Raw genomic sequence first — 10921 nt, 5'->3', positions numbered from 1 at the left:
GGAGACAGGCTTGCCATGAACTCACCGCTGTGTTCCTTTTCACACAACATAGACTACATGGTCCCTGAGCCACGATGGGCTCAGGGACATGTCAAAAATGTCAGCTGTTAAATAAAAATTGCCTGACTCACAAACGTAACTGCTAATGGGATCATTGTAGCTGATAATGATATAATGCCCCCCCCCCCCCCCTGGTGACGTCCTTCTCTTAGTTTAAGTGGCGTAGCTGCACCCATCGTAACAGATCTATTACTACTTCTACGGATCACTAACATCGAACGTTGTCTACGGCGACATGCTCGCCAGTGGTACGGCCTGTTCATTTCAGTTCTGGTGGGAGAAGCACACCAGTGGGGGTTAGGCTCGTGGACCAACTACTTCCCCAGATTCTGATGGCCTTTACCATCGGTCTCATGGAGAATGTCTACAAGAAGGTCGCTGTCTGGCTCAACGAATTCGGTACGTTGGGGCCATGGACAGATCGCGAGATGAATTACGTCAGCAGCCGTCTGTCCAGCCTGGTTGGGCGTGTGGCTAATGCTTACGGTTGCCTTACCGCGCCTGGCAGCCCATGCCATTAGCGGAGTGTCTCAGAAAATGCTTCGCCGCCGTGTGACAGGTTTCGTAATTTGTTCGGGACTCACTCCGCGACCAGCAGCCGGGCGTGACCACCTCCTCCGCACGACATCGCTGGAGCGGCCAGAGCCGGTGTGGGCGCGAGCTCCGGGCCGGTGCGCCGCGGCCGCGCTCGCGCCAGCGTGCCGGCGCGGGGGGGGCGGGCCCGCCACTGGCGGCGCCGGTGGCTGCCGGCTCCGGCCGCCGCCGCGTGCCGTCAGCTGTCGGCGGCGTTTTACGGCGGCGCCCCGGGCCATTTCTCAGTCCCGCCAACAATGCCGGCCGCCGCTGCCGCGTCATCGATCGGCCGGCGACGCCCTCGGGCCGCCCGACAGACGGTGGAGTGTCGGCCCGACAGAAGGCCCGTGTCGGCCCGACAAACGACTGGGAGTCGGCCCGACAGACGGCCGGGTACCGGTCCGACAGACGGCCGGGTGTCGGCCGAACAGACGGCCGAGTGAGGTCGGCCCCAGACGGCCGGGTGTCGGCCCGACAGACGGCCGGGTGCTGGCCCGACAAACGGCTGGGTGTCGGCCCGACAGACGGTTGGCTGTCGGCCCGACAGACAGCCCTGGCATGATGGTAGTCCACGTCAGGTTGAAAGCCAAGCAGCTGTGGCGGCGCGTAGGTCAGGGTCTCGTGGTGAGGATTAGAAGCTGGAACTCTGCAGCTCGGGCGGTCTCATCAGTCGGCGCCACGCTGGTGATCACTCCCTGTCTACTGTCGTGTGGCGCACACAACTCTCCGGCCTCTCCTTTGTGGCTGGTTCCCGTGCTCGCCCTGCCTCGTGCCGCCTGCCCGGATTTCATGCTTCGCTCTGGCCTGTCCCGCCTGCCTGGTCCTGTGCTCCTCTACGTCCCGTCCCGCCCACCAGGATCCCGAGCCTGGGTTACTCAGCTCCCGCCGGCCTTTGCAGAGAACTATAGACTGGAGGAGAGCTACCAGAACCACCTGATGTGAAACTGGCGTTGGTGAGTCGGCTCGGTCAGACTGGCGGTTCGACACCCGGTGTGTCCCCCCCCCCCCCCCCAGATCTGCTGGCGGGTCTGGTGTGCCTGGCATCACTCCGAAGCAGCATGAGGATGCGGGACCGGCGCTCGCGGTTGTCGCTCCGGCTGTGTGTGTGGATATTGAGTTCTGCACCCCGTAGTTCGCCTCTCTCCTCGGACCCGGTCGAGTCCGGTTCTTGTTGTTGCCACTATGGTTTTGATGTGGTTGGTCACATTTGACTTGTCTTTATTGATTGGCGCTCGTTGTGCTTGCTGCTTTCCAGCATTGACCCTTTCAGGGAACTCGTGGTTGGGACCTGTCTTGTGGTTATAGGATGGGGTTCATTGTTATTCATAGCGGTACGCTGCCAATATTTGATGTCGCTGGCTCAGCAACCCCTTCTTTCATTGACGTAGGCGCAGGTTATTTGATTTTGCACGCCATTTTCATAAGCCATGGTCGGCTCGGGCTGACTCAGTTCTGCGGTGCGATCCACCATAGCATGTCTCTATGATCGAGATGGCCTGGAAAGTATTTGGATTTCACGGGGCGAGTGTTTGCGCACGCTCGTAAACTTCCACTGAATACGGTGGGTACATATGAACGCCTTTGTTACCCTGGCTAATAACTTGTAAGTCTTGTCTAGAGGTCTCGCCATTTTAGGTTCGCTCTTATTTGTTCGTGGTCGGTGAATGCGCCAGTACTGCATTATTTGACTGTTCTTTTCAGATGCATGTTTTGCTTTCGTGCACCCTGTATTTCTAGAACGTTCCGACTGCTCTATGACTTCAAGGCCTGCTTGCTGCTTGCTCTATTGCCTATTGAGTGTGACGGGCTGCATGGATTCGAGCACCCCGCAAGGGAGAAGTGAGGGTTCAGTGTGTGGGTGTTTGCCAGTGGCTGCAGCTGGCCCGCTCACTTGGGTGTTTTACCCTGGGTCGTTTGACAACCTTGATCTGAGATGGCTACTGGACACAGTGGAGGTGAGCTTTGGAAGGCTCGGCCGTTGTCTTTGTTCGTTTCTTCACCGAGATCTGTTGGGTTCAAGACTTTCTTCTGTTGGTTGGGTGGGTTTCCCCATTACACCGGCTATGTCACCCGGGTCATTTGCAATTTTGATCGCATCTTGAAAACAAAACTGAGAAACCGCTCACAAAATATTTGTTCTTTACCTTTGACTTCCCAAGTTTCTTCGGCTCACCAGCTTAAAGGAAGGTTTACAGATTCTGCTACTAAAAGGCAGAGAGTAAAGCTACGTTTCGAAAGTCAGGGGGTGACATTGCTTGACTGACTTCGCACCAGTGAGGGATTTGCATGGACTCACTTGTCGCGACATTCCCTTCCCTTCCCTTCGTCTTTTCTTAAATAAGGAAAACGCCCTCAGCCTGTGCCTGTCCAATACGCATGTTTTTGCTCTGTCACGTTTTTCATCCATCCGTCGCACCCGTCCGGTGTGATAAGACTGTGAGGAAATTGTTATGGGACATTCAACTATTTATTGAATGAGTTGTGTCTAAAGGCGCTACGAGGTTGTTTGCGCGGCGTCAACTTATGGGGTTTGTGACGTCATGTTTGCCTTAGTTTCAGTTCGTAAATTCCTTCGCCTCATTATTCTACATTGCCTTCTATCTGCAAGACATGGAGCGGCTAAAGAAGGTAAACGTCGCATTTGAGAGGCGATGCTGACCAAATGTACAGACTATCGCTGCTCTTGCCAATGTTTTATATCAATATGTTATTTTTCAGGATTTTTTTTGTGTTAACAATCTTGCAGTGGTTCGTTACGATGGCGATAGTGGTTTCCAAATTAAGCACGTTTGAAAATGTGTTGGATTACTCTTTGTTCTCTGGCGACAGGACATCGTCAACCAGTGTCTTTTGTGTGCTGCCGCAGCAACTTGGAACCCTTCTGATCATCCGGCAAGTGGTGGGTAATATCAAGGAATCTCTAATCCCATTCCTGAAAGGCCAAATGAAACTGGCCCAAATGAGCTTCGCCATGTTCGGCGCCGTCTCGCCGTCTATGGAGGAGAAGCCGAAGCTCGACGCCAGCCCAGCGCCTGAAGATGGCAGCACTTCGCCCCGCTCCGACGCCGGACGCCAGGCAAGAAACATCAGCCAAGCTGAAATTGAGTCGGCAATGCCGCAGGTGAGTCGCCAAGCCAAGGAAACGGCATGTGGTCTTGGTAGCGGAGGCCATTTTCACCCTCTTCAGCGAGCTGTACGCGCTATCGGGCTGCGTTGTCCTCAAATCCGACCTTATGGCTTCAGATTCCATGGGACGCATTGTACATGCGGCCGTCTTGGCTGTCTCGTTCGAGCAATGTACGGCACTGTGTGACTTATCAGCAGCGACGGATGTTGTAATATACGTATGGGTCTACGTCCCCTTTGGCCAATCCCCCTAGCTGTTAACGTGAAGCATGTCCACCCGTGAGGAGATCCAGTTTGTGACCAGTCTTGCTGGCAGATGGGCCATACTGACGCGCCTAAACCTGTGAAGTGAATCCTAATCTCTGCCAAGTGGTGTTCCTCATCCTTCAAAGATCATGAAGCGGAGGGTAGCGTCGTGGCCGCTGATAGCATCATTCCAAAGGTTTTAGCTTTTAAAGCAAGACTGCTTACCGTCGCTTATGATTCCGACGTTCCTCGCTTTGGCCATTGAACATTTTCCACTGTTGTGCAAGCCACTCCACGTCTAACGGCACAGCCCGTCAAAGAGGAAACAGTGGAGGTCATGAGTTTTCTAGTCAGTCTCTGATTTTGTTATTATTTTCTCAGTAGCTCATCATAATTTGCATCGCGATAAATTGTATTTTGATGCGTCCCCCGTTGTTGCGCTTTGCGCACGTTTCAGGGCATGGTTAGTCTCGTCCGTGTGCAATAGGCGCCGGCCTGCTGTGGCCAGCCGCGTGGCGACGCCGCTCGAGCGTCGCTCCGGCGTCGGGCCGCCGTCGCTCGAGCGCCGCCCCAGCGCTGGGCCGCCGTCGTTCGCACGCCTCGAGCGCCGACGTGCTCTGGCCAGCCGCGTGGCGTCGCCGCTCGAGCGTCGCTCCGGCGCCGGGTCGCCGTCGCTCGCGCGCCTCGAGCGTCGACGTGTTCTGGCCAGCCGCGTGGCGGCGCCGCTCGAGCGCCGGGCCGCCGTCGCTCGTGCGCCCCGAGCGCCGACATGCTCTGGCCAGCCGCGTGGCGACGCCGCTCGAGCGCCGAGCCGCCGTCGCTCGCGCGCCTCGAGCGCCACCTCCTCCCCACTTTCACTGAGCACCGACGCCCGCGCCGCCAGTACGACGGCACGTTTGAGGACTACCTGGAGATGTTCATCCAGTTCGGCTACGTCATCCTGTTCTCGTCGGCCTTCCCGCTGGCCGCCTTCTGCGCCCTGCTCAACAACGTGATTGAGATTCGCAGCGACGCCTTCAAGCTATGCGCCATCTTCCAGCGGCCGTTCGGCCAGAGGGCGCGCAACATCGGCACGTGGCAGGTGCGTGTCGGGGGGCCGGGCGGAGCGTCTCCGGTCGGGGGTGGTTTCTGGGTGGTGGCCACGGTATTGGAGACACGTCGGCGCTGTGTGAGCCCTGCGCATTGTTTCGGGCACGTTGTGAGATGTGCCGCTTGACAGGGTCATTGCCTTACTTATAAGTGCAGAAGAACGTGATATTAAATTGTCTTATCATCCTAGGCAGGTGTGAGATGTGTGTTGTGTGCAGCGTGTTTTTGTTTAAATGTGTTCATCTTAGAGGCAGTTTAGTGGACCGGTGACCTGCCCTAGTCGCCGAGGCAGCGATGAGATAAGCTCAGACCGCTCGGCTGGTGAATGTCGCAGGGAGCCGCTGGCTTAGGTCGTGTTACGCGCCGATGATGCAGAGCGAGCTCTAATTTGTCCATTTTTTGTTTGCTGTAAGACATCATTAACTCAGGTGGCTTTACTCATCCCTGCTGCGGGAAAGAAAGAAACCAACTTGCCGGCTATTTTCAAAGTTGCAGATGAACTACGCAGACGATATTAGGTAGCATTCCGTCCCATTCGTAATAAGCACACGTCCTGTTTTTTTATCCAGCTTTTGTATTTATTTCTTACAGGGACTATGTGTTTTTTTTTGGGGGGGAGGGGGGCATGGCATAAGGTCGGTGTCCGGCGTCCCCAACATCCCATTGGTCCAACAGTGTACAGTCTCTGAGTCCCGGACACCTAGTAGAACTTCCGACAGTTGTTACAGCCCCTGAGTCCCCGATACCTTAGTGGCCTTCCGACAGTGTACAGCCCCTGAGTCCCGACACCCTAGTGGCCTTCCGACAGTGTACAGCCGCTGAGCCCCGACACCCTAGTGGCCTTCCGACGGTGTACGGCGCTGAGCACCGACACCCTAGTGGCCTTCCGACAGTGTACAGCCGCTGAGCCCCGACACATTAGTGGTCTCCGACAGTGTACAGCTCTGAGCCCCGACACCCTAGTGGCCTTCCGACAGTGTACAGCCGCTGAGCCCCGACACCCTAGTGGCCTTCCGACAGTGTACAGCCCCTGAGCCCAGACACCTAGTGGTCTTCCGACAGTGTACAGCCGCTGAGCCCCGACAACCCTAGTGGCCTTCCGACAGAGTACAGCCTGAGCCCGACCCCCAGCCACGGCGGCGGCCAGCCGGTCCCGTGCCTGTGCGTCTCCCCTCCCGACACCCGCGCAGTCCAGGCCGGCGTCGCTCGGCCCGGGCGGTCCCGTGCCTGTGTGCGACTCCCCTCCTGACGCCCGTGCAGTCCGGCCGGCGTCGCTCGGCCCGGGCGTCCCATGCCTGTGCGTCTCCCTCCCGACACCCGTACAGTCCGGGCCGGCGTCGCTCGGCCCAGCCGGTCCCGTGCCTGTGCGTCTCCCCCCGACGCCCGTACAGTCCACCGGCGTCGCTCGGCCCGGCGGTCCCGTGCCTGTGCGTCTCCCCTCCCGACACCCGTACAGTCCAGGCCGGCGTCGCTCGGCCCAGCCGGTCCTGTGCCTATGCGTCTCCCCTCCCGACACCCGCGCAGTCCAGGCCGGCGTCGCTCGGCCCGGGCGGTCCTGTGCCTGTGCGTCTCCCCTCCCGACACCCGTACAGTCCAGGCCGGCGTCGCTCGGCCCGGGCGGTCCCGTGCCTATGCGTCTCCCCTCCCAACACCCGTACAGTCCAGGCCGGCGTCGCTCGGCCCGGCCGGTCCCGTGCCTATGCGTCTCCCCTCCCGACGCCCGTACAGTCCAGGCCGGCGTCGCTCGGCTCGGGCGGCCCGGGCGGCCCGGACAGCCGGCATCTGAGGCAGCCGCCGCTGCCGCCGGCAGGACGCCATGGAGGTGATGGGCGTGGTGGGCGTGATCGTCAACTGCGCGCTGATCGGCATGTCGGGCCCCGTGCACCGGCTCTTCCCCGACATCTCCACCACGCAGACTGTGCTGCTGGTCATCGTGCTGGAGGTGAGCGGTGTTATCAGCGTCGCGGCGCGTGGGCCCAGCTACCGCCGCAGCCGGGCCCACATGCGGCACTTGTGAAGGCGGTTCAGTGCGTGGTGGATTTGGACTACTGCCTGCTGGGAGGTCCGTGGCTTTCACGCATTGTAGTTGGATTTTCCTCCTCACATAGGCTTCTCGGCAGTCGTTTTGTCGGTGGGAGCTTGTTATGTTGCAGGAGCTGCACCGAATATGCTGCGACCGCATATCCGTCGCTTCGGTCCGTTGTCCTATGACATGACGTAGCAAACTGTGTTAGATGCAAATGTGATGTAAACTTTTGGATACTGATGCTTGTCATTGTCACACGTTTTTGACTGGCATATTCGCCACATGACCATGTTGTCCAAACCGCTTCGACACTCCCTGCTGCTGGATGACATATTTCGTACACGCTGGCGTGTCCGCGCGCCCCCATGCGACGGAGCGTGACGCCGCCCGCTGCCGCCGGCAGCACGCGCTGCTGCTGCTGAAGCTGCTGGTGGCCTACGCCATCCCGGACACGCCGGCTTGGCTGCAGGCCGAGATCGCCAAGATCGAGTTCAACAGACGCGAGGTCCACAAGCGCTCGCTGTCGTTCGGGTCCAGCTTCTCGTCGGTGGACTCGAGTCCGCAGCACCGCGGGTAGGTGGCCTCCTGATCCGAGTCTCCCGTCGGTGGGCCCCTCGGCGCGCTGCCTGTTCAGCAGCGCGTGCGGGTGGCCCGGAACCGCTGCCGCCCCAGCTATATCGTCACCCCGCCCTCCTGCCTCCAGTACAAGTCAGCCTCGATGGCTTCCCGTCGTTCTCACTCCCTGCCGGCGGTCATCTCTCTGCTGTCGCTCGTTCACTGTCTCGCACCACGTGTGGCCGGTTGGTCGTGGCGGCCGGCGCCGCGCGGTGCCTGCCGCTGTCGTCGCGCTCCGTGTCTGTGTGGCGGCCGTCGCCGGGCGACCCGACTCTGACGGCTGCCCCCGCGCAGAGCGCCGGCCCCCGCCGCCCAGTAGTGAGTCGCGTGCCGAGAGGCCGGAGCGCATGGCTCGGGGTGGCCGCTTCGCCGCGCTCTCGTCCTGCCGCGCATGCGCAGACGGCACGCCTGCTGACGCGGCACAGGGCACGCAGGGCCGGCAGCGGCGGGTGGCGGCGGGCCTCCTTCTACCGGCTGTCGTGGGCGCCGGACGCCTGACGGCCGCCGGACGCGGCGGCGGCAGCACCGCATGGGTGACGGCCGCTGGGGCGCTCTGCCCGTCTGGTGGGGTGTGCTGCACGTGCCGCTGAGTGCTGACAGACCCGGGCATTGGGGAACACAGGACGGGGCGGACGGCTGGCTGCCGCGTGTGATGCCCCTCGGGAACGCCCGCCCTGGAGACTGCGGGTGGTAGATGCTAGGCGCCGTTTGAACCCTTCTCCCCTGCTTTCATACAGCGCTCCCCGAAGCGCCGCTGCCAGACGACGAATTATGTGGGATGGCGCAGAAAGAATCAGCACCGTGTGCATAGTCCAGACTTGGTGTGCGTGTGATCTTTTCGGGCTGTGGCCGCTCTTTGGAGAGCTTTCAGGGAAGTTTTGGTTCTGCTGTCTGTTTTAATATCCATAAGTCGCCTTAGCTACGCCTTTGACGGTTTACTTATGCTTAGCACTCGTGTTTCCTACTAACGATGTCGTAACGTGTTGTGTGATTACCAGATCATGGACTGTAAGATGTTGTTGGCATCCAACCGGTTAACGCTGGCAACGCGATAGTCGTTGCAACGCCTGCACATGCAACGCACCCACCTTGCTGTCATCACGTGTCTTGCAGTGTAAACGCAGTAAGAATGGGCAGCACATCTTTGCAGTGCTTCTCCGTCATTTACGGTGACCGAGGCCGTGCCAGGCTGCGTCGCACCGCGCCGTGCTGTGACCTTGCGCCTAACCCGGCCTTCTCTGGGGCTGTGCCGGCTACTGACACGCCGTTCTCCGACCAAGGTCGTGGGCGGCGGAGCAGGCGGACGCCGGCTGCCAGACGGACCCGTACCTGGACCGGCGGCCGCGCGTCGTCTCCGTCGGCTGCCAGTACGAGCCGCCGCTGGTGCGGTCGCGGCGCGCCGCCGACCGCTCGCCGGAGGCAGCGCGCCCCGCTCACCGGCTGACGCGGCAGCACACGCTGGACGCGGCGCAGCTGCGGCAGCGGCGGCAGCCGGCGACCGTGGCGCCGCCCGACGAGCCCGACCGCAGGCTCAGCTTCGACCAGTGGCGGGAAGGCGTCGCGGCGGCGGCGGCGGCGCGGCCCGAGCTGTCGCGGCGACTGACGGAAGAGGTGGAGGAGACGCCGGTCAGCCCGGCGGAGATCGACAGGCCGCAGGGTGGCGTCACCGAACGGCGCCGCCGCCGGGCCGGCGGCGGCCGAGCAGGAGAGGCCGCCGGTCGGCCCCCCGGAGCCGCCGGCCGGCCGCCCGGCCGCCGTCGCCAGCCCGCTCAAACGGCACAAGCCGCGGCTGGCCTTCCTGAACCGCACCAAGTCGCTGTCGCACCTCTTCCACAAGAGCAACGGTGCCAGCCGGCGGCGGGAGGCGCGCCGCGCCGAGGAGGAGGCGGCCGTGGCGCAGCCGCAGCCGGCTATGGGCGAGTTGAGTGTGCTGGACCCGGACCAGCTGGTGCTGCTGTCCGACATCCAGAACAACGACCCGCAGGCCTGAGCGCCCTCCTCCCCCTCCCCCTCCCTCACACGTGAGACGATGGTCTGTGTTCTCACCGCCGCGCTCGGAGTGTCAGCCCCGATGCTGGGCGGAGCCGTCGCTGGCGCTGGCGCTGGTCCCCTGCCGACGCTGGCGCGGGTCCCCCGCCGTCGCTGGCGTGGGTCCCCCGCCGTCGCTGGCGCCGGTCCCCCGCCGTCGCTGGCGCCGGTCCCCCGCCGTCGCTGGCGCCGGTCCCCCGCCGTCGCTGGCGTGGGTCCCCCGCCGTCGCTGGCGCGGTTCCCCCGCCGTCGCTGACGTGGGTCCCCCGCCGTCGCTGGCGCGGTTCCCCCGCCGTCGCTGACGTGGGTCCCCCGCCGTCGCTGGCGCGGGTCTCCCGCCGTCGCTGGCGCGGTTCCCCCGCCGTCGCTGGCGTGGGTCCCCCGCCGTCGCTGGCGCGAGTCGCCCGCCGTCGCTGGCGCCGGTCCCCCGCCGTCGCGCCCGTCCGGGGCTGGTCTGGAGGGGTGCGGTCCGAGCGGTCAGAGCGAGCGTCTCAGGTTGTCGCGGCGCTTCCATGGAGCTGGAAACGCCTCCTGTCGCCAAGCAGCGCTGTGCCTTTCTTGGTTTGCGCTTGGTTGTTTTGTTCGGTGCAGCATGTTGGGTTGTAAGCGGGTCGCCGAAGGGCACGCGCCGGGACGCGCAGCGCCGTGTTTTTGGCGTCGGACGTCCTGGCCAGAGAAAGTCGGCGATTACAGCGGCGCTTAGACGGCCTTGTGGTGGGATGTTGTATCAGTTTACGTCCGGTGTACGTCACTGTCAACTTTGCGTCGCTCGGGTTTTGTCCAGGTTTGTGAGATCCTTTCATTGTGTGGCCATTCGACGCTGGTTAGCTATTAGGCCGATGGTTTGCGAACTAGGGGTACATTCCCGAGACGGTAGATGTAGTGAATCGTGCAATCCGTGGAGGGATGGAACAAGAGACTGTATTCTTCACTTTTGTGTACTGTTGTATGCATTACTTGCCGACATTTCCGGCCAATATACAGGACAATTGTCAAGGGGTTTTGTGTTGGCATTATGTGGACTACTTGTGATAAAGAGTAGTTCGGTAGTGTAGCAGCCGTTGGCGGGACATTCTGTGCTGCAAAACAGCATGACGACTGTGTACCGGATTCCGCTTTTGCGGAATCGCTTCCTACCACGAGCTCATCCCGCGGGAC

At 61.4% G+C, this 10921-nt stretch overlaps 1 protein-coding gene across 1 annotated transcript; it reads left to right on the top strand.

Annotated features, from left to right (window-relative positions):
- The first annotated feature begins 380 nt into the window (after positions 1-380).
- LOC119099822 (anoctamin-8-like) lies at positions 381-9725 on the top strand. The gene is made up of 10 exons (XM_037222899.1): positions 381-459; positions 1532-1586; positions 3187-3261; positions 3500-3754; positions 4889-5086; positions 6905-7036; positions 7524-7693; positions 9016-9050; positions 9291-9361; positions 9636-9725. Exons 3-10 carry the CDS (start codon positions 3244-3246, stop codon positions 9723-9725), a joined length of 969 nt encoding a protein of 322 aa, XP_037078794.1. The 5' UTR covers positions 381-459; positions 1532-1586; positions 3187-3243.
- Positions 9726-10921: the final 1196 nt, after the last annotated feature.

Source organism: Pollicipes pollicipes, unplaced genomic scaffold (assembly GCF_011947565.3).
Source record: "Pollicipes pollicipes isolate AB1234 unplaced genomic scaffold, Ppol_2.1 Scaffold_4881;HRSCAF=5763_pilon_pilon_pilon, whole genome shotgun sequence".
Lineage (NCBI taxonomy): Eukaryota > Metazoa > Arthropoda > Thecostraca > Pollicipedomorpha > Pollicipedidae > Pollicipes > Pollicipes pollicipes.
The sequence above is the reverse complement of the archived record's forward strand: the minus strand, read 5'-3'. Positions and strand labels throughout refer to the sequence as shown.

What these genes read in the sequence shown, in the direction of transcription:
- LOC119099822 (XM_037222899.1), top strand. An exon ending in GCAACATCGGCACGTGGCAG is followed by an intron (nt 5,087 to 6,904) that starts GTGCGTGTCGGG and finishes TGCCGCCGGCAG; the next exon opens with GACGCCATGGAGGTGATGGG. An exon ending in TCGAGTCCGCAGCACCGCGG is followed by an intron (nt 7,694 to 9,015) that starts GTAGGTGGCCTC and finishes TCTCCGACCAAG; the next exon opens with GTCGTGGGCGGCGGAGCAGG.